The 27,971-nt window shown below is 37.8% G+C and overlaps 2 protein-coding genes and 1 long non-coding RNA gene across 4 annotated transcripts; 2 read left to right on the plus strand and 1 right to left on the minus strand.

Annotated features, from left to right (window-relative positions):
• Nucleotides 1-401: 401 nt before the first annotated feature.
• Nucleotides 402-11,302, plus strand: LOC116292291 (anosmin-1). Of its 2 annotated transcripts, none has more exons than XM_031699574.2 (11): nt 402-571; nt 2,294-2,338; nt 3,308-3,370; nt 5,116-5,191; nt 5,819-5,974; nt 6,707-6,906; nt 7,251-7,476; nt 8,462-8,698; nt 9,852-9,956; nt 10,595-10,651; nt 11,165-11,302. In XM_031699574.2, the coding sequence occupies exons 1-11, from the start codon at nt 458-460 to the stop codon at nt 11,278-11,280; spliced, it is 1,395 nt and encodes a 464-aa protein (XP_031555434.2). In that variant the 5' UTR covers nt 402-457; the 3' UTR covers nt 11,281-11,302. The 2 variants fall into 2 exon arrangements, with proteins under 2 accessions (XP_031555434.2, XP_031555435.2); XM_031699575.2 differs by having other exon boundaries at nt 9,855-9,956.
• On the minus strand, nt 9,900-27,794 carry LOC116292293 (uncharacterized). The gene is made up of 4 exons (XR_004196649.2): nt 27,213-27,794; nt 26,911-27,012; nt 11,143-11,301; nt 9,900-10,027 (listed from the first exon to the last, which is right to left on the minus strand). It is a non-coding gene; the product is annotated as an uncharacterized LOC116292293 (long non-coding RNA).
• On the plus strand, nt 17,582-23,038 carry LOC116292292 (protein turtle homolog B-like). Its single transcript, XM_089028833.1, has 5 exons — nt 17,582-17,792; nt 19,383-19,685; nt 20,397-20,684; nt 21,328-21,666; nt 22,527-23,038. Exons 1-5 carry the CDS (start codon nt 17,747-17,749, stop codon nt 22,529-22,531), a joined length of 981 nt encoding a protein of 326 aa, XP_088884959.1. The 5' UTR covers nt 17,582-17,746; the 3' UTR covers nt 22,532-23,038.
• Nucleotides 27,795-27,971: the final 177 nt, after the last annotated feature.

The following is a 27,971-nucleotide window of genomic DNA, read 5'->3' on the forward strand; positions in this document are numbered from 1 at the left end:
GTTCTAAAAGTATTTACTGTCAAATTGACTTCAAGCACTAATCAACCAATTACCGCTCTTCTTGGCTCATTTGCTATGAATTTGTACTATGCTAAGAAGGTTAAGAGAATTTGAACCTAGGACATTCAAATCTATAAGTTTTACACTTCACAGAAACAATATTTCAGCCTTTTTGTACTATCAGTACTTTTATAAGAAATTTGCTAGTAGTCGTAAGGAATTTTAAAGAGAATTTAGCGCTTGAAATAATAAAATTGATTGTTAAAGGTGTTAAGATGGTGATTGTTTAGTAAATTCTTTTAACAGTTTGAGTAGAGATAGACAACACCTACCGTTCCAGTCCAATGTCTAACGCACGTGGTAATTTTGCTTTTCTAAATTCCTAACTTTATTCTTGACAATTTAGCTGAGGTTTTGGGGTTATTTTGTTTGCCAAATTCGTTGAAATACTAAAAATATGGCTTCTAAGATTAATCGGTTGCCTTTTTTACTGTGTATTTTTGTGACATTAGTGGAATGCAGAATGAGAGAGATATTCAGTGCGAGATGTCAAGCTAGATGTTTTGCAAAGGTAAGCTGGAATAGAAACGTCAAATGATCAACAGATCTCAAAATCAAGCTCACATTTAGCTTACTTTAAAAACAAATCCCTCTAAAAACACTTTTAATTCACAAGATATGAAGACCTTTGAAGTGAGATATAAAACTCCAAGGTGTGAATGTCAACTTTGCTCGCGCGATGTTTTTACCGAGAACAATCTTTCTCAAAACTTGTTTGTTTTAAATCCAGGAACAACCTGTGATTTTGACACTTAAAACAACAGCTAAAAGGAAGGCTATTGAAGAAACAGTCGCTAAGAAACAAGCTCTAGGGAATGTTACTTTGATTTGAAAACTCTCGATTAGTTTGGCAAAGTTTTTAAAAGCTTCTCTCATGCTGTGTTACAATTAGCATTTTGAAGAAAGCATTTTAACAGCCTTCGCCTCATTTATTGTTGTTAATCCAAGAACCATCGCAAATGTATCGGAATTCTGCAAAAAAGCTCGTCCAAGGAAGGTTTTTTGACGTTTATTTTTGTACATTTTTCAAAAATATGTTCAAATAGCGTCTCTAGACAAACTGGCTGCACTCAAACCTTTCAAAGTGGATTACTAATACAGCGTTTGGTAAACAAAATGCACTTTCAAAAGCACACTCAAATTTCAACCTCAAAAATCTCGTCCAAAACTAAATAGTCGCTCTATTGAAACTGTTTTTTTGTGGTTAACAAACAATGATATTCCTAAAAGGAGTTCGATAATTTGATATTTTATTTTGAGTGCATAACATGTTCTTCAATGCGGGTCTTCGCGGTCAAAATATAAAATACGTAAAATATGAAAAAAATATGAATACTAATTGTACAAAACTGTACAGAAATGATTTTGATAAAGATTATTTTCGAAAACACCGCTTTATTTTTGTACAGAGTGTTTTGTAGTCAACGGGGCGTGATTTTGCGGGAAGCTTTTTTCGCGCGTTAAATGTGTGTCTTCCGTTATTCAGCGGGTCACAAAACCGGTATCTTAAAATTTGAGATGTTTTATCGAGTTTACATGGAAACCTTTTTCCATTCTAGACATTTTTATCGTCTTCACAACAGTACAGTAGTATGCTTGTTATTTTTGTCGTTAAAAATATCGCAAGATTGCCATAGAAATGTGCTTTCAATACACTATTGGACTGCAATCTCTTGGGACTTCCAAAACGATTTCAAAACATATAGCAATAAAAATACCCAAATAAACTTTATTTTCATTTCCTTAGGCTTTTTATCAGATTAAAATGCTAAATTAAGATAGCTGGATAGAATTCGTGGGTCATAGTATACTTTAAAGGAAGTGTTTTTAAAGAAAGATGAGAAAATTGTAGACTCCATGGCAGACAGTCCCAATATAGAATGTACCTTGTAAGCAATGTGCTTTGATAATGATCTATTAATAAAGAGCAAGCTGGCAATTGAAAAAATGCTTGAATACGACTCATGCTTCTCTTTATACTTCTCTCATGCTTACACCACTTCCTGTATGCTTAAATTACTGAACGGAGCATGGAAAAACCTGTTTTATATTTGTAAACTATTAATGTTCTAGATTAACTAGCCTCTCATACATGTGAAAACATTTTTAGGGAGGGAGAGGAAGGAGAAAGAAAGCAACATTTCTTGTGTGTGTTTTCACACACCATCTTCATTTTGATACTGCATGCGTTATGGAAGTATGATTAATTCCTAACTTGTCTCTCATTTTTCAGACTTTAAATCCAAGTCGGCCATGCACTGGCTCATGCTTTACTGCAGTAAGTTCACTAACCCTAGATCAAGAGTAGAAATATCTCTTTCTATTTTCAGGTCATTAAGTCAATACCGTATGTTTCCCACTCATATGTTTCCCACTCATACGTTTACCATTCTTATGGGAAGCCATTTCAGTGTTACAGCATGTCATACCGTGTACGTGCTGTAAGTCAGTACCCTACGTTTCCCACTCATGCGATAACCATTCTTTTGGGAAGCCATTTCAGTGTTACATTATGTCATACTGAGTACATGATGTAAGTCAGTAATGTACGTTTCCCACTCATACAATGACCTATCTTATGGGAAGCCATTTCGATGTTACAGCATTGTACCATACATTTCCCACTCATACTATAACCATTCTTATGGGAAACTATTTCGATGTCATTTCAATGCTCCTGTTGTAATAATAATAATAATAATTTATTAACTTATACTGCTCAAGAATCAACATTTCTGTTTTCTACTGCGCACTACAGTCAAATAAAAGATAAATTAAACTATTAAACTATGTAGAAATTTAACCTATCAATAAAAGCAATTTATCTCTCTCTCTATATATATATAAATATGTATGTATATGCTCTGATAAAAATCAATAAATAATAATAAATACTACTGATCTGACCTAACTGTGGCGACACGTCAAAAATGTGTCACTACCACACCCTATTTCGTCTACTGACACACCTACTTTTGTTACAGCAGTTGGTGTTCCATCTTTCATGTATTACAGTGCAATGCAAACATGAAAGATGGAACGCCGACTCGTGCTCTAACAAGTAAGTAAGCGTGTCAGTGGACGAATTAGGGAGTGGTAGCGAGACAAATTTTTGCCGTGTCGCCACAGTTCGGTTAGATCCGTAGTATTAAGAATGCAATTGTAAGTTTATGTTTTTATGTTTTTTACAAACGTTAACGTTTAACTACTCTATGCCACATTAATCAATCTTTATGTATTTTTTTAGTGTATCAAGCCATGTGTTGATCATGAGAACTTCCATAAAGTGAAATTGTGTAGAGAATATTGCGTAAGTAAACCATTTCTGACCCAGCCATATGTATGTTACACCTTGACCTTAACCTCCGAACCTGTTCCAGTTACTGTGCTAATCGAAAAACCTAGGGCACCTAGAAATATTTCAAGAATGTTCAATAGCCAATCATAAGCGTTACTGTTATCTTTGCGTTATCTTGTGGTTAGAAAGTCAATTCTGATTGGCCAAAGAAGAATAGAACATTCCTAGAACATTTCAAGGTGACCACAGTATTTCGATTCAAACTGTTATTATCTTCCTCTTACAAAGAAATAGAATGTTCCATCAATGATAGTTAACATGCGTGCATATAGTGGTTAGCATTCCCGGGGGGTACTCCGCCAGAATTTGGGTAGAGGTGTTCTGCTGGGATTCTGAAAAGGGTACCCTGTTTATGACAAAAAAACTCAAATTTGTAGACCCTGTTTATGACAAAAGATATAATTAATTGCACTGAGTTCCTGTTTCAATTATCATGTCATCTCGCGTATCATTTTTTTTACGACTATGATAACCAGTTTCGGTCAATACGAAAGTAGAAACCCTGAATATGACAGGAAGCTCAGGAAGAACTTGGAACTTGAGTGAAATTGCATACCCTGTTTATGATAAGAAGCTCGAAAAACCATACCCTGTTCAGCGGATCATCCCCGTATAGTCCATATACAGTCAATTCAAAAAATGTTGTTGTCGACCAACTCAAGTCTACGCGACTGGACCGAAAGGAGCTCTGGGTAGCATTCACTGAAGCCGAGTTGACTGCATAATTTTATCTGACTAGTTATGCCTTATGCCGTTTACAGCACGAACCTTCATAGGCAAGCGGGAAGTGTTGAAGGAGACTTTTTTTAATGCCTTCATATTTTTCAAAATTGTGAACTGAATCATAACTACTTTGTTTTTCTTTCCCTAAACCCAAAGACATGCATTTGATGGATTGTTTCTCGCCAATATTATCTTTATTACTAGCTGGAAAAAATTAATTCAGAACGAATATTTAACCGCTTCAGTGATTTTTACCCATATTCCTTTCGGTCCAGTCGTGTAGGCTTGAGCCGGTCGATGACAATGTTTTTTGAATTGACTGTATGGGAGTACCCCCCACCCCCCGGGTTAGCATTGAGCTCACAAGGTTAAGTGTCAAGAGTATTGTTTCTTTTCTGCTATATAACTGACTTAAATTTGTAATTTCATTCAATCCCTGACGATGGGACAAGTGGCCTGAAAGCTCAGATATTAAAAAATATCAAAAAACACATAGACAAAATGACCTTTTAATTTTTGATATGACACCTACGTAAAAATTACTCAATTTCATCATCATCATCATCATCATCATCATTATTATTATTATTGTACCATGACTCTGTAATCCCATATTATTAAGCAACTATTGTATTATTTTCAAATTCTCTTTCCTGTCCAAATTAAAGATTAATTTGGATCGTTTCCATTCGCATTCTTTTGATGGAAAACTATGACTTGGAATCAGTCTAGTATAGTTTGGGATGATATAATTAATCTGCAATAGGACTACGTTTGTCCAATTTGGAAATAATTGAATTCAAAAAAATTCGTCTGACTGCCAAATTGGACTCGGCATGCCTATCAGCCTCTTCCAATTTTGTCCATCCTCAGAATTTTTTTCTTCCAAATATTTCCAAATTGGACAACATGGAGTCCTATAACCTATACTTGTTTTATGCGTTATAAATAACTGATCTGTGGTTTGTTTTCAGAGGGAGTTCAAAGTGAAAAATGACAACTGGCAGTGCAGACATTCATGCAAGTATCTGCTCAATCTATACAACAAAGGTCAGTTTGGGAACATTAAATTAAATATATGTTATTAACTAGCCAGGAGGTCAGCATATGGAAAAACTGTGCTCAAGGTCTTGAATGTACGGACAGAAGCCGTTAGGCTGAGGTCCGTTATCAAGACCGAGGGCACAGATTTTCTCTATGCAGACCAACTTTTGGACTGTAAATAACTTTATTTTTCATTTCAGTTTGTAATAACATTAAATATAGTTTCCAAGGGGTGGGGAGGGTCTAAGGAGGATATATTGTGTAGTACCAGAAAATATCCATACCTCCCCCATGGAGGGGGATTGGAATTTCCAATGGGTGGGGAGGGTCTGAGAAGGGTATATTGTGTAGTACCACAAAATATCCATACCTCCACCATGGAGGGGATTGGAATTTCTTAGGGGTCTCAAGGGTCTGAGAAGGGTATATTGTGTAGTACCAGAAAATATCCATACCTCCACCATGGAGGGGGATTGGAATTTCCTAGGGGTGGGGAGGGTCTGAGAAGGGTATATTGTGTAGTTCAGAAAATATCAGCTACACTTGTGCCACAGAAATAACGAGAGGTTGGAGGGCAATATTACTATCAGAAAAGAAAGTATAATAATATTTTATTTCTTATTCATATATCAGGACTTAAATCAGGTTTGTGTCAGGACTTCAGCAATACTCAGTCCTGCGGCACTACAAGCTGTGAAAATGATAATGTATGTCCTGATTTAGAGAAGTGCTGTCAGCAGCCTGCAGGCTGTGGCAAAACCTGTCAAATACCATCATTCAATGTAACTGGTAAGTCCTTAATGAACTGTGAAACAACCTCTGGGCTGAACATCTAAGTCAGGGCATGGCTAACTCACAGATCAAACCCTGAAACAACCTCTGTGCTGATCTAAGTCAGGGCATTGCTAACTGACAGATCAAACCTTGAAACAACCTCTGCGCTGATCATAGTCAGAGCATGCATGGCTAACTCACAGATCAAATTGGAATTTAGCTTGTCCTAAAATGAAGTAAAACCAGAGAACCTGGAAAACAACCCTAGGCTTTGCGGCATGGTTAAATTGTCAATTAGCATGAGGCGTGGATGGTAGGTGCAAGCAAAGGCTTAACCAAGCCATGGGTCAACCTCAAACAGCAGTCATACTGAATGTAGTCAGTGAAAATTCAATGCTTGCCTGAATGTTTTTAAGGTAGAGCTTACCATGGGAGGAGAGGGGTGCAAACACGCCGGTACACATAACGTTGAAGCAACTTGTAGAATATCAAAGTAAACAGCAAGGCAGTGCAAGCAAAGCTAACCATGGGGGGAGGGGGCACAAACATGCTGGTACACATATGTTGATGCAACTTGTAGTATATCAAAGTAAACAACAAGGCAATGCAAGCAAAGCTAACCATGGGGGTGGTGGCGCAAACATGCCGGTACACATGCATTGAAGCAACGAATGCTGGCTCATTATCACCAAGTTAACTTTGATTAAAATGATAATCGCATTAAGAACTAACCATTGTCGTTTGTAGGTTATCCATCAACACCAACGACTGTCAACAGCACTTTCATCAAGAGACCCAGGTCTGTTGTGATTAAGTGGTCATATATGCATCGTGATCCAAGACCACAGTCAGAAGAGAAGGCAGTTATCTTTATGGTAGAGGTCAGACACATCTCTATTGGATCCCAGCAGGGGGTGGTATCTGGAGAGTGGAGCTATTTTAATATGGTAAGGCAATGTTGTGCAAGTTTTGATAAAGGGTATTTATTGGATGAGTGACAGAAAAGTGGTGTGATGGATAGATAGACGGATGGATGGATGGCTAGGCAGAGGATGGATGGATGGATAGATTGACAGACAGACAGACAATTAGATGGATATCATAGATGGGCAGACAGGTGTACACCAGTCAACGCATACAGTATCTTACCTTTCAATACATGTAGTATATTGTAGGATAGATATGATGTATATACGACGAGTGCATAGATTGCTAGGTGATCAGAAACCAATTAACAATAGTGAATAAACCAATGAAAGCCAATATCACTACACATATTATCTCAATTCAGACAAAGGAGCTACACCTGACAGGTTACCCCAGAAGTAATGTTTGGTCAGAGTATCGTGTTCTCGCAGTAACAGAGCAAGGAACGAGTGAGTATAGTACACCAAGCTCTGCAATATACATCCCTCCTGAAAAACCCACCCCACCAAGGAACTTCAGAGTCAGGATGATGGCTGCCGTGAAGGGCAAAGTCCGCCTGGAGCTAGTGTGGAGTAAACCAGAAAAATCAGGTGAGTTGGGAATAAAATTAGGCCAAACAAAAAAATAAGTGTGTTTCCTGTTGCATGAGAAAAATAATTGGGGTGGGTAGGTCAGATCTTTTTTTTACTGATACAACAGTGGAAATTAGCTTACTGGGAACCCTGTGGTGCATTTGGGAATTAAAAAAATATTAGGGTCGGCAAAAATTGGTAAGAAAATTTGGGTCGGTCACGCAACAGGAAACACACTTATTTTCTCGTTTGGCTTTATTATATATTGTTTAGATTTTACGGCCTGACACAACAGAATGACCACATTTGATGTATTAGCATACGTCTGTGCTCAGGGTTTTTGCTCCCAAACAAGATTTCACATTTTCTTTGGTAAAATCAGTCAGCTTTGTATGAAGGGAAGCATGGGTGGTGTAGCGGTGAGAGCGCTTGCCTCTCACCAATGTGACCCAGGTTCTAGTCCCGATGAGCTTGGTGTTGTATGTGAGTTGAGTTTGTTGGTTCTCTCCTGTGCTTCAAGGGTTTTCTGGGTTCTCTGGTTTTCCTCACTCTGCAAAAATCAACTATTAAATTCTAATTCGATCCTAGGAGATATTCACGATAGGGTTAACCTCAATATCTCCTTTCGCACTCACTGATGCAAATGAATTAGTGTTTTTTTGTGTGTAGGGGCCACCTAGAGAGCGAGCCAATTGAAATAAATGAAAATAATACATTCCAACTTTGGGTATTTGAGCCAATCATAAATCTAGACTGCACGAGAATTGTAATTTGACCCTGGTGTTACTTGTAAGCAACTAGACAGCCATCATTATTTTGTCAATAACAATAAAAATATATCTTTAGCGACTATTGTTTTCTACTGGTTTCTGATTGGCTCCAATATCCAAAGTTGGAATGTATTTTTTTCATTCACTCATTCATTTACTCATCCATACATAATTTCATTTATTCATTCACTCATTCAAGCATATATTCAATCACTCATTATTCATTTCTGCAGAGGTACCCATGCACAGATATAGAGTATTTTGGAGCAAAAGGCTTGATTCACACACAGAAGAACTCATGTCACTTCGAGTTCACCACCTGAAAATCAATCCAGATCAGCACTCTGCCCTCATCAATGGCCTCAGATTCAATACAACTTATCTTTTTGAGATTCAAGCAATCTGTCGCTACAAAGGGCAAAGGCTGAGGTCAAGCAGGGTATACCTTACAGCAAGAACAATGGAACAAGGTTGGTATGACGATGATTAACAATAATGCTTGGGACAATGGTGATGGTGTTGGTGATGATGTAATTGTGGTGATGATGATGGTGTTAGACAATGATTATGATTATGAGGTTGTTGGTAGTTGTGACGAAGCTGAGGGTGATGATGATGATGGTGATGATTATAGTGGTACTAATGATAGCGTTAGACGATTATGATGATGATATTGATGATGACGATCAATGAAGGTATAATCATGATAATAGTGATCACTGGTTTACACCAGCTGTCCTTTAAGGCCCTGTTACACTACACAATTTTCCCAGAAACTTGCAGTAACTGCAAGACAAGTTGCTGGAGAATTGCACAGCTTAACAGCAGTTGCTCACAGTTTTGTTGTTATGAGAAGTGTTGCACGAGGAAAAACTCTGTTCTATTTTTCCCAAGGGATTGAAGCAATTGGCAACAGTCATTGCACACATCAATCCTCCTGCAACAACCTTTTTTCACAATTTTGAGGCATATTTTTCAAGAATGCATGCACACATTTCTCATTTCTTTACAAGGAGCCAAAAAATGTTGCAAGTTGCTGAGATCACATTGCAATTTAACACTTCACCTTGGCAACTTGATGTACACTACATTTCAAAGCATTTTACGAGACAAGTTGCTGTTGACAAGTTGATGTCCAGCTGATCAGTATTGAATAATGATATGAGAATAAATAAAGATACACTGTAATTAATTATTATGATCATCATCATCATCATCACCATCATCATCATGCAACACCCCATCATCATGCAACACCCCATCATCACCATCATCATGCACACCACCATCATCATGCATCATCATCATCACCACCATCATTATCATGCATCACCATTATCATTATCATCATGCATCATCATCATCACCACCATTATCATTATCATCATTCATCACCATCATCACAATCACCACCATCATCATTTTCATCATGCATCACCATCATCATGCATCACCATCATCATCCTCACCACCATCATCATTATCATCATCATCATTTTATGGTAAATGGTGATAAATATTATTAAAATGAGAACAACAATCATTTTTGATCAATAAAGACAACTCGTAATCATAATGAATAATAAAAGCAATCATCCCTATTTTCTTCTACCTTTTCTCCAGAAGAACCAGATAATAAAGAAGCGCTCCACAAGAAAATAGGGAAGGTCTTCAGCAATTCTTTCAAAAAGCCTGAAATCGACAAGACAACAAAGACTTACCCTTCAGGTATTCAGCTCCTTGTTAACATTTAGGGGTTCCAATATGTGGTACTTGTGATATAAAGCACAGTGGTACAGCTATTTTGATAAAGGTTGAAGGAGTTAATGAAGAATGGCAATCAGTGATTGGCGATTGCATGACCAAAAGGAACTACTGTGGTCATACTTTCAAGGATACATGAATCAAATACAAAACAAATCTAAATTAGGCTGAATAGTGCACATAATTAGGTTAATAGTAAACTTATTAGCTCTTATAGTTATTCTAGGTAACCCTTACCATTCTTTTGTAAATATACTTGTATTTATATTTTCTCCTTATTGTAATCTATGGTTTAAATAAAGCATATTGTATTGTATTGTAAAGCATATAGTGGTAGCAACTAGGAGTGAAAGTGTTCCAGTTATTTCGAAGGATGCACATTTTTGGACCAATTGGAGTTAATTTAAGGTGCAGTAATTTGGGCAACAAAACCGTGCAACTTGTTGCACGACATTGCATTGCGATTTGCAGAGCAAATATTACCATAACTTGCAATGCATATCGCAGCAATAACCTGCAAAGAAGTTTTGTTGACCATGTTACTGCAACTTTACAGCACCTAGTTGAATTATAAACTAACCAAACTTTGTCTTACTTTTAAGGCCGAACTTGGACTCCACCTACAACATCTTCAGTTGTTGTTGGGAGACCAGAAAATGGTGAGAGAGCCATACCTCTTTACCTTGAGTGTAATGTTTTCCCATTTCAGACCATGTGTCATCCTCTTGGGAATAAGATTCTTTGTTTGAGTTGTATTCATATTTATGTGTCGTCTCATGTGCAACCGTTAAACAAAGAAATTATACTCTAGGGAATGACACATGGTCTTGAGAATAAGATTCTCTGTTTGAGTTGTATCCATATTCATTTGTCTTCTCATGCACAACCATTAATCAAAGAAATGATACTCAAAGGAATGACATGTGGTCTGAAATGGGAAAACATGTCTAAAGTAAATTAATTTATCAACGTCTTAGCATTTGATTTGCAAAGTAATAATACTCAAGGGAATGATGTGGTCTGAAATGGGAAAACATGCCTAAAGTAAATTAATTTATCAACATCTTAGCATTTGACTTGCAAAGTAATAATACACAAGGGAATGACATGTGGTATATATGTAAAATTGAAAAAAACTCCCCAAACTTACTTTGTATCTTATGATTTCACAGTATCGAGAAGACCTGATGCAGAAGCTAACGTGAGGCATACATCTAGCAGTAACTACATCCATCCCTGCTTGTCACTCGTACTATGGCTTGTCTTATTCCATGGGTTATATTGGTGAGGCACCAACAATCAAATGTTTCTATGGAAGATTTTAAATTATTATTATCCTAACAATTATAGATTCTTATCATGCAACATGGTCGTTACCATAGGACTTTTTGTTCATACTTTATAATATGTAGTTCCAGAAATTATCCACAACCCCCTCCCCCATGGAGGTTTTTTTCTTAAACCCCACCCCTGGAAATTCCAATTTTCTTCCATACAAACTCTGTAAACTTGTTCTTTCTCTGACACCACCCACCTATCCTAAATTCAAAATTTCTCTGGGGAGGGGGGGGGGGGGAGGATTATGGATAATTTCTGAAACGACACAAGGATGTCAGAAGTAATTTGTGCAGAAACTGAAACAGAAACTCCACTACCTTTGTTGCTATGGAGACTGGTCATCAATTAAGGCAAACAGTTACCATGACGACAATACAATACCAATAGACTATTTAACGAGGGAAAAGACTTATTCATCTAATGTACGACCCTCAAAAACAAAATTTCTGGTCAGGGTTTTAAATTATGAATTAATGGACTATACTTCGACGATACGGCGGCAATCTTGCCAGGGGGCAAAACAAAACAAAGATGATGGAAAATATGTAGAGTTTCATGTGCTTGTCTTTCTTTTATGGGTAAAGGTGATCGATGTGCCGTCATAATTCATCTTTTGTTGTATTTTCTTGTGGTGAGCTGTTGATATCAATCGACGTCATTACTGTAACAAAGCTTTATTTGCCCCCTGGACACCCAATAATGCCCTGTGATCCAAGATGGCCGCCCTATCATCAAAGTAGTCCTTTATCAAAGCATTAATCCTATACGTGTCCTGACCTTCTTGTTCTAGTAGGACTACCACTTGCATGATAAAAATCTAAATTGAACAGTATTTTGGGGGCATTTGGTAATTATAAATGAAAGCCCTGGTTTTGTAAATTTCATGACAGCGCATTCCAGAAAATGGGTCTACTATCCCCTTTGCCTTCCACCTAGCTTTCTGCCAACCCTGCGTAATACAGAATTGGTCAGTATATCTTGGCCATCATTTCTCTAATGCAAACACATTTACATTAATGACCGTTACAAACATCAACATTTTGGGGCCTTCATTCAATGTTGAGAGCACAAAGTTGGTGGAGGCATAAAGGGTAGCCATTAAAAGAGGGGCCAGAATAACTGTAGCCTCTTACGCAGCCATTCTTAGTGTCTTTCATGCAAAGTTTCCCTCCCCACAAGGGGAGGGAAATGTTGCGTGACAGACACTTAGAACAGCTAAAGTAGGAAGCAAGGATAAATGGAATAGTATGTCCTTTTTCTGAAAGCACCATTCAGCATTTTCATCCAAAATTAAATTTGTTATAGTTGATGCATAGAATGCATATTAATGAAAAGTTATAAATTTATGTACATTTATCACGTAGTTAGTTATCACGAAAAATATTTATCAATGTTGAAAGTTTTATATTGGTGAGTATATATACACTCAATTGAAGAATCTTTGTCGGGTTCAGAAACATAGAACATAGAAGCTGAGACCGAAATTGCACATGGGAAGTACGTTAATTAGATGCATGCTGTGACCGGCAACCCGTGGCATCATCCACTGTTTTTGATACGCGTTTGCATTCTAAACTGACTGCATGGATGGCGCAAATGAATAAATTATAATATAATTATGTCATTTCCCATGTGCCATTTCGGTCTCAGCTTCTATGTTCTATGTTTCTGAACCCGACAACGATTCTTCAATTGAGTGTATATACTCAGAAAAGATACCATATTATATTCTTATCAAAAGTATTTGCAAAATTGACAAAAGCAAATTATAATTTTTGCAAAGATATTTTTCCAAAATATTTACCGTTCATCACATCAGTTATCAAAAGTATTTAAAAATAATTTTAATTAGTTCTGAGTACTTATTTCTTGTTGTTATTGATGCCAATACAGTTGACTCTTGCCTTGCTAAATCCCCACTATTACAGACACCACTATATATACTTATTTCAATATTAGTTAGTCACCAAAAACCTAGAAAGCTGAGATCACTGAGGATCATGGGAAACAATTCATTTCAAACAAGTAAAGCTTTTTTGATACAAACTGCAGCTTGAGGATGCTTAGGAGAGGTGATACTGTAACTGGTAAGATGTGCAAGTCCATCAACAGTTAACAAGCGGTTGAAACATGTAAAATGTAGCTACCTATAATCCTTGTCAGCCTCGGCTTTATAGCTTTTCAGGTGACTATCTTTATTGAAATAAGTATATTTTGAACAGTGAGCATAATCCCAGCGAAAAATAATGACAAAGAAATGACCATTATTAATTCACTATTGCGGATGTTTCCTATTACAAACACCAAGTGACAGTCCCAAGGGTGTCTGGTGTAGTAAAGAGAGTGGACTGTATTTCAATGATGTGTAGTTCCAGAAATTACCATATACCTCACCCCCCCCCCCCCCCCCCAATGTAATTTGTTTCTTTCTGTGAGCAATGGAGATTACAAATTCCTCTGTGGGAGGGGGTGGGTAGATAACTTCTGCAACTACACAATAATTTGGCAACATCAATTTTATGCAAAGCTAACACCGAGCTAACTTTGTGTGTAATGTTTTCTAAAGGCTAAAGCGTTAAACGCATGTTTATGGTTGTCGTGTTACTGTTAAATTCCAAATCCATGGGAGCATTTATTTTTTAGAGGGGGAGGGCAGGAGAAATTAAGGTAAGGCATCAATTTTTTCCACAGCGAAAGAGGAAGACTCGTCAGCATTTTCATTCAATCAGTATTTTCAATTTGTTTTATACGATCCAATTTTCTGCCACCGAAGAAGAATATATCGAACATCCTGAAAAATGAATGCTTCCTAATTTTCAAAACATTGTAAAATATATATAATTATTGAAAGCAGCTTTGTGTATTTTATGCTTTTATATTTAACTCTAAACTTATTATTATTTTAATAAAAGTAGAATATTTAGTAAAGAAATGATCTTATTGCTACCTCAGAGGTTGCTACCTTGAGATTACTCTAAACCTCTTCCAAGTTAACATCAAATTTTGTAAACATTAAAAATATGGAGTTGAAGTCTTAGAGTGAAGTCATTCTATATTTACACGTTTACTAGTATTTTCATCTCACGGGTTAAGTTACGCCTACCTACACTCTATTGATAATTTTTAAAAGCTTGGACTAACCATTTTGGATACTCCACCCAGAGCAGCCTTATTCTGTCCTTTTTTAATGGCACATGTTTCGTAATCATAAATAAAATACAGTTTGTTATTCAGCGAGACGCCATTATGTTTTCTTTATACCCATATTTATGGGCCACCCTGTGGCGCGCGCTGACAGAGTGGGTTGGACACGGAGCGTGAAGCATGACGGTAATGAAAACTGACCAATCAGGCCCCTCTATTTCAAGAGAGGGAAAAAGAAAAATGGCGGAGATAATTAAGAAGGTATAGCAAGCGCTAAATTTTATAGGTTTTATAGAGGCTTTGCACCATCACGTGATGGCAGCCATGAGAGAAGGCAGGAACAATTGATTCTAGTCTAATCTGATATACATGAGAAAGAATTCTACTGCCCCCTGTCATGGCTGCCATCACGTGATGGTGCAAAGCCTCTATAGACCCCTTGCAGTACTTTGGAATGCAGTTCAATCTGGGCGACAAAACAATAGTTTCCAATAGTCCAGTTTCGATTTCCAAATTACCGCTGTGTTTCTTTATTACACACTCATTTACTCGGGCTTATTAATAATGGTAATTGAACTGAGTGGAGTGCAATTTGGTCTGAAATCAAACGCGCGATTACAAAATCGCACGACCGCGTAGCGGGAGTGCGATTTGTAATTGCAAGTTTGATTTCAGACCAAAATTGTACGACACGAAGTTCAATTACCACTTTATTATATCCATTTTGAAATCTTTTTTGAAAAAGACGTTTTTTCAGTTAAACCGACATGACTTACAATCTAAAAGCAGTCGATTCAAACATGCTGCCAAGAGAACTTGTTTATACTGATCGAACAATGATTCTCATTTTGAAAACCAACACTTTCAATCCAAAACTAAAATGAATTTATATCGGACCAAAAGGCATTACGTGTATTAAGAATCGTTTACTTACATTAAATAACAAGACAATCCTGCCCAAAAGGGTTGTAATGAACTGGCTGTTGTCCATATTACAGCCAATGCTCACTGCTTGTATTTTTACGATTTCTGTTCAATATGTTTAGATCACACTTGTGCCGACAAAACAGCAAAAATCAAAGGTTGTTTAGTCCTTCGGTTGTCCTTAAGAAGTCACTTAGCTCAGCAAAAATCTTCTTCTTAAGAAAAACTTCTTTTAATGACTGTATTTTCGATGTGTTGTTATGCTTTACAGATTGAAAAGGAAACCACTTTCCACGATCAATCGCCAAGAAGTCACATTCAAAAGATGCCGATTGCATTTTCTCCCACTGCTTTTCGCTGTAATATCTTCAACTTACTTAAGCAGTTACTTTACAAAGATGCTTTTGACGATTTTAAGTGATCAGTTGGTCTTTTTAAGTCCTTTTTACGGCTTTTTAAGTCTTTTTTTAAGACTTTTGACGGTAAAATCGTTCTTCAGAAAAAATTATTTGAGCCGTGGCTCTTTTTTTTCGCAAGAAGCGGTGAGCTCAACACTAAGATGGATTCCTTGATATAATTGGCTAGAAAATGACATGTCTCTCTTGTGATTGGTTCATATCAGTTGATGTGCAAAATCGTGCAATTTAGAGCTCAAAATCGTGCAATTTATGCTGAAATCACTGCTGCAGGGAACCAATCAGATTGCAGGATTTGCTTGTGATTTCAAAATGGATGTAATAAATACTCTAATTACTCACAAATACCAACGGTAAAGTAAAGGATGCACAAGTTCAACAATACAAACACTTTGAAACTCGACGGACCTTGACTGGAACACGTGAATATTCTGCACAAACTCGAGGCTAACTCTGTGTACACTAGTCTGTAATCAAGGAACGTTAGCGGTAATTTGGAACTCGAAAAGGGTCTATTCTCAGGAGATTGGCATTCTTTTGTTTTGTCCCCCAGTTCGACGTCAAATGCAAGTGGTCTATAGACCTCTTATTCGCTTGTTTTTTGCATTGAAATTTTGTAGGATAAAAGCGTATGTAACATTGAAGGTGCCATAAAAGATTGGCTTCAAAATCTTGCTTATGAGTTTTTATAGAACTTTCTGTACTAGTCTGTATATTTAGACTTTGGACGGGGTCCTCTTTTTCAGAATTTGTTTTTTAGCAATCGCGGTTTTGCACCATTACGTGCCCATGCCCATAATGCACAGGAATTTTTTTCCTAAGTTAAAGAGAGGGAATTAGAAAAAAATTTCTGCATGAGATCCAAGGTAAGCGAGACGTGAAGATATCATGAAGTACAGGCTACATGATATTATGGCTTAACGGGAATTGTCTGATCACAATCGAAACAAAAGATTTGTAGCCCGGAGGCAAACGCGACACCGGATGTGTGGGCTAGATTGTCTTTGTTGGGTATAGTATTCGATGTCTTAACTCCCTCTTTTACTTATTTTGTTTCAAAATTCATGCGTTTTTGGTGCATGCCTTGGTTACAAATAGATTAGGGGTATATTGCAAATCCTGCATTCTGATTGGCTAAGCTAGTAGAAGTCCATTGGATCCGATCAATTAGTGATAACCCAATGCACTAATAGAGAAAATGATATCAAAACACGGTACTTAAAATCCTAAAGAGGTTTTTTCGAGTTTATTTTTATCTTCTTTAAGAATTCCTGGCATCGTGAATCTCTAATTTCATAGCATTGGTGCCGTTGTATGGCACTGTCACTGCCAATTGGCTTCGTTTCTAGATGACCAGAAATTGGGGTCGTATATCATTGAAGCAAGGTAGAGGCGTCTAGTCTTGATTTCCGGAAGATCATTTTTCACGTCTTACGTTTCCTCTTTTTACAATCAAATCGGATGAATTCAAGCTTGGAGATCTTTAAATTTAAATCCAACTTTCAGATCATTTGACATCGACGGGAGGAGTACGATCTGTAGACAATTGTATTGCAGAAAACGTCCAAGTAATTTCATTTTTGTTTTCCTTCTTTTAACGAAAAAAAGTATTTTTTACCCCAAGACTTCATACAATAAATAAACTAAGTCTTTCGTATCTTGTAAACAAGGCTATTCACAACCCAGAACTTTGACTTGGCGTCTATGTAATCCTCTAAAACGGTTTGTAAGTCAGCGATCCTGGTTCACGACACACAGAGCAACAGCTGTCGGTAAATATTCTATTACGCCCCCATACGCACCGGCCTCTAGTATGATCAGCATTCATTCGAGAAACTCCAAGGAAAAACCAAGCACACGTATCGCAGATTGAATGCTTGTGGTATATAAAAAAAACAAACAAGAGAAAAGCTTGGTGCTAAAGAATCCAGAATGCTTCCCCTAGTAGTTTTGAGTTTGCTTTTCTTCATAGACGAAGGTAAGTTAAACCCATGTCGCAGAAAAATGTTTCTGCTAGAAATATCGTTAGCCAGAGCTAATGATACACACTGCGATAGATTACTCGCAATTGCAAAATATATTTTAGGATCGTTGCTGCTTTGCCAGAGATAGATTTACTGCAACATATGTCTTATCTGCACAACAAAAACTATTTCAAAACATTTCAATGCATTTTGAGATTTTTTTGCGCGATGTTTTGAGATTGCGCGATCGTACAATTGGGGTTGATACGCGCTGCAGTTAATTGCTAGGACAACATCGTAAATTGCGTTCTTTGCGCGGGAAAATGAAGCTTATATCAGAACCATATTGAACTTATTTCTTAAAAGCAAGCGCGTCATGCAGAGTTCAGTTAAATCTCCAATCGACCTCCATAAACTTTGAAATTCAAACTTAACAGACCACGCAAAGACTAATTTCCTTTCCCAGTGCAGACCACGTATTCTCGTACAAATTTTTTAAAAACTTGATCACAGGAAACAGATTCTATCGTATTCAACATTCCGCTGTAAACATTTTTTTACCTTGATTTCAAGATGTGGAGAACAGTATAGCGATCCGAGTACTCGGTTTTATTCAGAAATTATCGTTTACGATCTCGCTTGTCGGCTCTGAACTGCGCGCACTATTTAGTACAATTTGCAAAATGTTTTATCTTTAAAAAATCCGTTATAATATCAGTATTCTACCGTTATCTTAAGACGCGCAATAAATCAAAGAATCAAATTTCCAAAAGTTTGGCGAAAAATTGAGGTGCTTTGTTGGAGACCGCACTTATTTACAAAAACAATACTTGCGCCATTAGAAGGGATGTTCCTAAAGCGTTCAAATAGACAACTGGAATTATGGAGTAAGAAAAATATTTGGGCGAGACAATGAGCTGATAAGCAGCGCGCAACTCGTGGGCGTTGATTGACGCAATTTTTGACTCGCTTAACATGGCTCCAGGGTAGTACAATGGAAATAAAGTTAAAAACTCCAAAAAAAAAACAACCAAAAGCATAAATATCGACGCACAACAACGCCTTGAAAACGCTTGTTTTTCTTGTATGTTTTTCTGCGTCGATTCGAAAGTTTCAAATTTGGAAAATTCAAATATTAATTGGATTTTTCATTTTTTTATTTTTTATTTTATTTTATTCTATTTTAATTAATTCATTAATTAATTATTTTTTTTTGTTTGTTTGCTTGTTTGTTTTTTTTGTTTTTTTGTTTTTGATTTTTTTTTTTTTTTTTTTTTTTTTTTTTTTTTTTTTTTTTTTTTTTTTGTTTAGTTTAGATTTGTTTTTGTTTTTGTTTTTGTTTTTTTTTTGTTTTTTGTTTTTCGTTTTTTTGATTTTAAAAAAAGTAATTTTTTTTTGACTTATTAAAAAAGGAAAATATAAAGAACATAATTTTTGGCAGCGGCTGGTTTATAGATCAAAGCCGAGTTTATCACCAACGCACTCATAGGGATGCACCTTGGCAGATTCCCCATTTTCTTGCGTCACTCTACGTTTGGCATATACTCTGGGGAATAACATTTGTTCTTCACAGTAGGAAATAATAAAATCATTGTCTTTTTTAGATGTCTCGGCTCATAGCTCCTCAACATGCAAGGTCAAAGCGGTTTTTAAGCCGAGAGGGCACTCTAAATCCCACCAGGATGCTGGCGAAATACCCCAGTATCTAAACTGTAGTGTTGAACAAGGTAAAATAGCCTCCAAGATTACATGGAAGGTGCAGAATCAAGTCTTGAAGCAAGCATTAGGACCAACCAAATGGATGGGTTTAAAGTTAGACATGACGGATGTGAGACGTGTGGGGGATTTTCGCTGTGAAGTGATTGTGGGAAATGAAGATCAATCTTGTGGGTTAATCGCGCAGGAAGGTATTGAATCATGAATAGCAATTCAGATGTAAATGAGTGTTTAGCGTTGACATTAACACCCCATCCTACCACGTACCAAGATAAACCTACAGACACGTCGGAATGCGGCTCAATTTGGATGACATAACAATAGAGTGTCAGTTTTCAGGAGATTTAGATTGATTTAAATTATTTTTGCTTGTCGACCTTAAAATTGAGCTGCTTTGACGTCACACACAAGGGATCTTTCTTGAGGTGCATGTTACGTAATAACCGCCATCTTGGTTGACAATAACAAAGCATTTTTGGTGGGTTGGTGGGTTGGTGGGTTGGTGGGTGGTGGGTTGGTGGGTCGGTGGGTTGGTGGGTTGGTGGGTGGTGGGTTGGTTGGTGGGTGGGTTGGTGGGTTGGTGGGTTGGTGGGTTGGTGGGTTGGTGGGTGGGTTGGTTGGTGGGTTGGTGGGTGGGTTGGTTGGTGGGTTGGTGGGTGGGTTGGTGGGTTGGTGGGTGGGTGGTTGGTGGGTTGGTGGGTTGGTGGTGGGTTGGTGGGTGGGTTGGTGGGTGGGTTGGTGGGTGGGTTGGTGGGTTGGTGGGTTGGTGGTGGGTGGGTTGGTGGGTGGGTTGGTGGGTGTTGGGTTGGTTGGTGGGTTGGTTGGTGGGTTGGACGGTTGTCTTGCTGACTGGTTGTCTGTTTGGTTAATTGATAAAACAATCTCAATCTCTTTATATTCAGCCCCTCCTCGCATCACGTCCAGAAAACATGAATATGAAGCATACGTGGGAACACCTCTAGTCATACCATGCCGTGCCACAGGTAGCCCACAACCTGAAATAACCTGGATAAAAAGAGCCGCATCACTCGCCACACAAGACATGCCTCCGTCAATCAAACAAGTCAGATCACGTGGTAGCCTCGACTTGGTGTTCAAGAAAGTATCCATGATGCATCGCGGTATTTATACTTGTCACGCGGTCAATCGATTGGGCAAAGATACGCATTTTGTCATAGTCATTCCTATTTGTAAGTCACACCACAATTTAATACTCGTATTAAAACCAAAATTAGTATTAGAGCCGAATTGTATAATTAGTGACTCATAGGCAAAGTAAAACGAAAGAAAACAATGAAATAGACCGTGTCTGTGGCGCAACGTTTTTCCAATCGAAGCAACCTGTAATTTCCTAGAGTATTATTTCTTTGTTTAACGGTTATACATGAGAAGACACATGAATATGGATACAACTCAAACAAAGAATCTTCAAGAGAATGACACGTGATCTGAAATGGGAAAACATTACGACCAAGGAAAAGAGGCATGAAATTTCACTTGCTCATCGAATCCTTTTTCTTCGTTTGTTCATCCAAATGAATTTCATAATTCCTGTTTAATTTGTTATGTACCTTTTCCGCCTTTTAACGTTGAGTATGTTTAATTCTCTAGTCTAAGAATGATCTTACTACAATATAGCAGGTGCATGTGACTCAAAAATCCCTTGAGATATGAATAACAATGAAACAGCCGCCATCTTGGTTGATGATAACAAAGCATTCCTCATTAGCTTCTCTTGTTAGATCAACCAAGATGGCGGCTGTTTCATTGTTATTCATATCTCAAGGGATTTTGAGACACATGGTTGCACACACTCTATGTTTATGTTTTTAGACTTCTCAATCCCTCGTCCTCCTCGTGTGGTACCCCTTCATCACGTGGTCACTGTTTCAAAAGGTTCCACTGCTGTGTTGGTTTGTTCAGCTAAGCACACACCTCAGCGTTACACGGCTCTGTTCTGGAACCACCTTGGTACAAGGGTAACAAACACTGCCAGGCATCACATCAAATCACGATACTCGGAAAGGATTGTTAAAAAGAAGTACAAGGACGAAAGAGTGGATATGTCACTGAGTATTGGTCACGTGGGGTTTAAAGATGTTGGGCTGTACACTTGTGGCGTGGTTACAGATGTGGGACGGCATGTAGGTCACGTGGAGTTGAGGATTAAAGGTGTTATTGATAGTGATTATCGATTATTTATATTTATTTTGATCTATCCTTTCCATCCAATCGACCAATCCATCCATCCCTCCCACCCATCCATCCATCCATCCATCCATCCATCCATCCACCCACCCATCCATCCATCCACCCACCCACCCACCCACCCACCCATCCATCCATCCATCCTTCCATCTATCAATCCATCCATCCATCCATCCATCCAACTCATTCATCCCATCCATCCATCCATCCATCCATCCATCCATCCATCCATCTATCAATCCATCCATCCATCCATACATCCACCCACCCACCCACCCATCCATCCATCCATCCATCCATCCATCAATCCATTCAACCGTCCATCCGTCCACCCGTCCGTCCGTCCGTGCACCCATCCAATTATCCATCCATCCAATTATCCATCCACCCACCCATCCATCCAATTATCCATCCATCCATCTATCAATCCATCCATCCATCCATCCATCCAACTCATTCATCCCATCCATCCATCCATCCATCCATCCATCCATCTATCAATCCATCCATCCATCCATCCATCCACCCACCCACCCATCCATCCATCCATCCATCCATCCATCAATCCATTCAACCGTCCATCCGTCCACCCGTCCGTCCGTCCGTGCACCCATCCAATTATCCATCCATCCAATTATCCATCCACCCACCCATCCATCCAATTATCCATCCATCCATCCATCCATCCACCCACCCACCCACCCACCCATCCATCCATCCATCCATCCACCCACCCACCCATCCATCCGTCCATCCGTCCATCCGTCCATCGATTTCAACCGTTCACACCCAAATTCCTCTAAAGACTTTATTCATTATTGCAGAGTAAATCACAAGAACCTGTCTTCACAAAAGAAGACAACTTTAAAAGTGTAAAGTGGAAGATCAGAGTACTACAAGCTTCTTTCTGCTCGACCATAAAGGTTTCAGCATTTCATTGTACTGTAATATAGTCTTCCCATGTTATTTTTACTCTTTCAGCGTGAAGTTAAAAACTTCCTTAAAATTTATTAGAAAATACCTATATTTCTCCTTTTCGTAAAACTGATATTCTAACATATGAAAATATCGTTACCATGTGTATTTTAGCTATTAGTTTATGAATAAAAACTTTTTATAATAATAAAAAGCTTATTAAGTTGATTTTATGGATAATTATATAATAAACAGAATATTACATGGGCGCGCGGAGATACGAAATTTATCTTCGAGTGTTGAAAAGATCTCTAACGATTGAGCGTACCTCTATATTACTATTATTATTATTACTATTATTATTTTCGACCAATCGTACTATCCTAACTATATAATAAACTTTTATCTAACAGATCAGAAACAGTTTTCCGTGTTTGATACTCTGATCAAAACACGCGGGATGTTGGAAGAACACGAGAGGAGCGTAGGAAACCACGACGCGTAGTCGTGGACACTGGAGAGTGGTTTCCAGCCCCTCGAGTTTTTTATCTGTTTTATAAAATAACAAACACGCCAAAAAAAACGAAAAAAAAAAATCGTATTATTCTGATGTATTTGTAGAGGATGACGCGAGCGTGTTTTGATACCCTCATCAAACATGGTTTTCGACCAATCGTAGAGCGCGTACTATCCCAATGATTTTATAAAAATCTCTCTCTTGCGTTCTACCAATCTCCGCGTGCTTTATAACTGCGCAAAGCACGCGCGCACGTTTTCTATTGAAGAATTAGAAAACGCCCGCGCGTTCTGTTCGTTATGACGCACGCGGGGGTTGGCAGAACGCGAAAGAAGTTGAGAAGCACGACGCGTAGTGAAGTACTTCTCGACACTTCTCGAGTGTTCTGTCAATACCCAAGTGCTTTATGACTGCACACAACGCAGCAAGCAAGTTTTTTTATTGCCTTGACAAAACACAAATTACAATAACCGTTGTTTTAGATAGGAATGACGAAACTGAAAGTGCGCGCGCGTGCTGTGTGCTCTTATAAAGCACGCGCTCCCAACCAATCAGAACGCGACATTTATGACAGTTATTTTATAATGCAGAAATAGAAACGCGCGGGCGTGTTGTTTGTTATAAAGCACGCAGGGGTTTGGAGAACACGAGAGAAGTGTTTAGAGACGTGTAGCGAAGCGCTTCTCGACACTTATCGAGCGTTCTGACAATCGCCAAGTGCTTCATAGCTCCACACAGCACAGCAAGCAAATTTTCTATTTCTTCAATAGAAAACGCGCGCGCGTTAATACAAATTACGGTAACCGATATCTTATATAGGAATAACCCAACTGAAAGTGCGCGCGCGTGCCTTGAGCTCTCATAAAGCACGCGCCCACAACCAATCAAATTGCGAGATTTTTAACAGTCATTTAATAATTCTTTGTTTAAAAATATTTGAAATATAACGCACGCGCTGATTCGCTGGCTACCGTTTTTATATTAGAGGACATAGACAAGCTCTCCAAAGGACAAGTTGCCCAAAAATATTTTAGAAAAGCAATATAAAATGGGTACTTATGTCTTCGTACTGAGATATAAACACTCTGGGAGCTGTAGAGCACTCGAGAAGCAAAAGAAACAATTGACTATGGCTCATGTTCCTAAGCTTGCTTCTCTCGTACTCTACAGCTCCCAGCGTGTTTATATCACAATACAGAGACACGCGCGCACGTTTCATATTCCTCAATGATCAGATAAGCGCCTTATTTTTTTCTTCAACAAAATCGAAAAACTCACCGCGAGAAACAATTCAGGATATTTATCATTTTAAAGGTCATCATAGTTTTTCCTAACTTCCATCACCACAAAGATTACCAAGGCGGCAAAAAGTAATTATCTGTCGGCGCGTTTCGCTTCCTCGTCTTCCGTTCTAGCTAAGGTGAAAAGTTATCAAAGGGAAGGGAAAAATAGCACCAATATCTATCAAAACAGATCATTTCAATCATTATCTTGCAGATACTTGACCTCCAATGGCTCGAAAACACTCATAAAACTCATAGTAGATAAGTAGTAGCTTACAAAGCCGTCTTTGTTTTTCTCGTCGGCTTTCCGCTGTTTGGTTATCAAAAAAGAGATTTCTTTGTGTAAAGATCTTTGACTCGAAATGTTCGTGAAAAATTCAAATTGCATGCGAGAGTTTTTACTTGAATTTTTACTTGAGTTCATACCATAGATTCGTGAAAAAAGTTAACTTACAAAATTGTACAAATTAGTGCAAAGTTTTGTAGGTCTACACAGTTAACTAAGATCTACTGAACTTACTCATTTGTGCAAAATTTTGCAAATTCTTACGTCTCTTCTTAGTTTTTTCACGGATATATAGTATATGCCTATTAAGTTTTGTTTTATAACTAAAATGTTGTGTCCTTCGCTAAAAAATCTAACATTGCTTTCCCGGCGCGGAAAGAAACGGCTCCTGCTTGTAATGGCGGCTGAATGGGACATACATTGTCATATCAATTATCAAAAAAAAATTTTTTTTCGAGGCGTAGAAGCGACAAGCAACATCATTTTACTCATCACACCGTTGCTGCATTATCTTATATAGTGTTAAAAAAAACTATAGAAATATAGGGAACTCTCGTACGGGACTCTAGCTTGCGCGCTAAAGTCACTGGGAATATTTTTTTTTGTCCATTATATATGCATGTCAACGAAGCACTTATATGGATATGGCATGTAAATATAAATAGATAAGTTTTCCCAGTAAATTTGAATTGGGTAAAACATCGCGTTAGACGAATTGGTCTATACGCGTGGCCAAATACCAACGGCACACTGAAGAAGATCCATGGTCACGAATCGAAACATCTAAATTGAAGTCGGAGACAAACAATGAATCCTGACTTAAATTATACTAGTATTATTAGCGACAAAAACAACTTGTTATTGCTATTCACCGCCGCAAGTATAGTAATGGCGCAGCTCTACGAGCATCGTGTATTGATTATAGTTTTAAATTATACTAGTATTTTTAGAAAGCAAAACGACTTGTTATCGCAATTCACCGCCGCAAGCATAGCATTAATTATAGTTTTCAATTTATTAGATATGTGCGCTCAAGTCGCGACCTTCCGGTTACTGCGTCTACCGCCTACATGAGAAAATCATCTTTACCGCCCTCAGACACCCTGACATGCAGATATTGGGAAAGTTTCAAGATATGCTTGTCATTTTTGCGGCGTTAGTAACGACAACAAGTTTTTTTTGTCACAGAAAACTAGTGTATTTATTTATTTTAATTTATTTTATCTGTGGGTACACAAGGGAAGTGCCTCACCTTGCATGGGAAACTATGATATAATAGATTCTATTTATATCATGCATTAATTATTCATGAGGCAACAAGCCAATCAAATTGCTTTGATTGCCATGAGGCAACAGGCCAATCAAATTGCGTTTATTTTCATGAGGCAACAAGCCAATCAAATTGCGTTGTTTTTCATGAGGCAACAAGCCAATCAAATTGCGTTGATTTAGTCATTAGTTAAAAAAAGAAAAAGAAAAAGAACAATGATGATACAGGAAAATAGGTCTAGTCTGTCTGAAAGCCGGGGAGGGTTTGGAAATCAGCAGGGAAGAGCTGGTACTGAAGTGCAATAAGTATATGTAATAGGACTCCCTGCTGTCCAATTAAGAAATAATTGGACGAGGAAAATTCCGAGGACTAACAAAATAAGATGAGGCCGTAGGCCGAGTCCAATTTGGCAGTCAGAGGAATTTTTCGGGTCTAATTATTTCTTGATTGGGGAGCATGAAATCCTATTACCTATTAATTATATAGCTGCCTAATTAATCCCATATCAACAAGACCTATCCAATTAAGAAAATAATTGGACAGTTACCTATATGGGATTAATGAGAAGCTGTATAATAATAATGATAACTGAATATTTATAATGCGATGATATAATATGTGTTAATATGTACTAAAAATATTCTGAGAGTTTGCTGGCTATTCTACTTCTCTTCGTGGATTGATACGGGTTTTAGAACAATTTTTGGTGAATTTGCGTTGAATTGAACCCCTCCGACGACCATGATCCTTTGCGTTTAAACACTAGATTGTTTTGATGTGACGTCATAGTGAAGTAGGGCAATTATAATCTACTTAAATATTTGCCATATATCCGTTACCCAAAATCTCTTACGTTTTTTTTATTCAGCGTGCAGGATAGTTTCTCTCCAACAAGCTAAATATATAATTATTACAAAATATACTCATACACACTTACTTCATTCTGGTCAAATCCATCTGTTCGATGTTTTGACTACAGCTGTGTCGCTTTAAACCACTCACAATCTGGCTCAAGGTTCTGGCTGGATATCTTTCACCTCTGGAAAAGAATAAGAACAGCCAAATGTTATCATATGCTAGAATCCATTTTTTTCAGAGTATTTGAAGGGCTCTATCTAATAAATTCGTTACGCTGAACCAACACATTTGGTTGCATGCAGCAAGAGCAACGTCTTTCGAGCCATCGCTTGCATATACCGTTTTAAAAAGGAAAGAAAAATAAAGAAGAGCAAACGTTACCTTGCTTATCAGAAACGTCTTGTAGGAGCTTTTCAATCCAGAAGTCGAGTGAAAGTGTAGACATTTCAACCCAGTCAACACCAAGGTCTTCTATATCTTCTAGCGCGAAATATTCAATTGCAGAGCTGGGTCTTTGTTGATCCGTGATTTACGCCAGCTTTCAAATAAATTTACCGCCCATTGACTTTGATTTGTATCGAGTAGACTTGAGTACAGCTTGGCCTAATACTTCTTCTTCTTCCTCCCCAGTGGTTTTCGCTTGTCAAAATCGTTTCAGTGGTCGAACAATCTCGTCGTCGCTCGAAACCATGCTACACGCGTAACGAGGTACATCGACTGAACAAAAATTATTTTGTTTCCCAAACTTAGTTTCAAAAAGCAAATCAAAGACAGCATTCGAACGTGATAATGAACAACTCCCTAAGGGCAAAAAAGAAAAAGATTGGTAGACTTCTGGAAGGTATTAACATTGTAATAAAGCAGTAGCACAATAATGAAAAATTATCAATGAATACGCCGATGTTACCGCGGGTTGTCTAAATCGCCTGCTCCCTAAGGGCAAAACAAAGAAAGCCTCCCAAATAATTAATGTTTATGAGCACAGGGAGCCCAATTTAGATTAGAGTGAATGGTAAAAATGAATTCGGAAAAATTAAATAATTGATTTTTTTAAAATTCGAGGTCAAGATAATGCCCTCTGTAATACGAAAGAGCAAAAACAAAAAAAAACAAAAAAAAACAAAAAAAAAAAAAAACCAT

Source organism: Actinia tenebrosa, unplaced genomic scaffold, assembly GCF_029948245.1.
Source record: "Actinia tenebrosa isolate PJP-AT-01 unplaced genomic scaffold, QUT_ActTen_1.0 PGA_scaffold13__45_contigs__length_12533684, whole genome shotgun sequence".
Lineage (NCBI taxonomy): Eukaryota > Metazoa > Cnidaria > Anthozoa > Actiniaria > Actiniidae > Actinia > Actinia tenebrosa.

Coding starts and splice junctions, on each gene's coding strand:
- LOC116292291 (XM_031699574.2), top strand. CDS start 458: ATGGCTTCTAAGATTAATCGGTTGCCTTTTTTACTGTGTATTTTTGTG. Junction 5,192..5,818: donor GCTCAATCTATACAACAAAG/GTCAGTTTGGGA, acceptor TTCATATATCAG/GACTTAAATCAGGTTTGTGT. Junction 6,907..7,250: donor AGTGGAGCTATTTTAATATG/GTAAGGCAATGT, acceptor ATCTCAATTCAG/ACAAAGGAGCTACACCTGAC.
- LOC116292292 (XM_089028833.1), top strand. CDS start 17,747: ATGCTTCCCCTAGTAGTTTTGAGTTTGCTTTTCTTCATAGACGAAG. Junction 17,793..19,382: donor GCTTTTCTTCATAGACGAAG/GTAAGTTAAACC, acceptor TGTCTTTTTTAG/ATGTCTCGGCTCATAGCTCC. Junction 20,685..21,327: donor TGTCATAGTCATTCCTATTT/GTAAGTCACACC, acceptor TTATGTTTTTAG/ACTTCTCAATCCCTCGTCCT.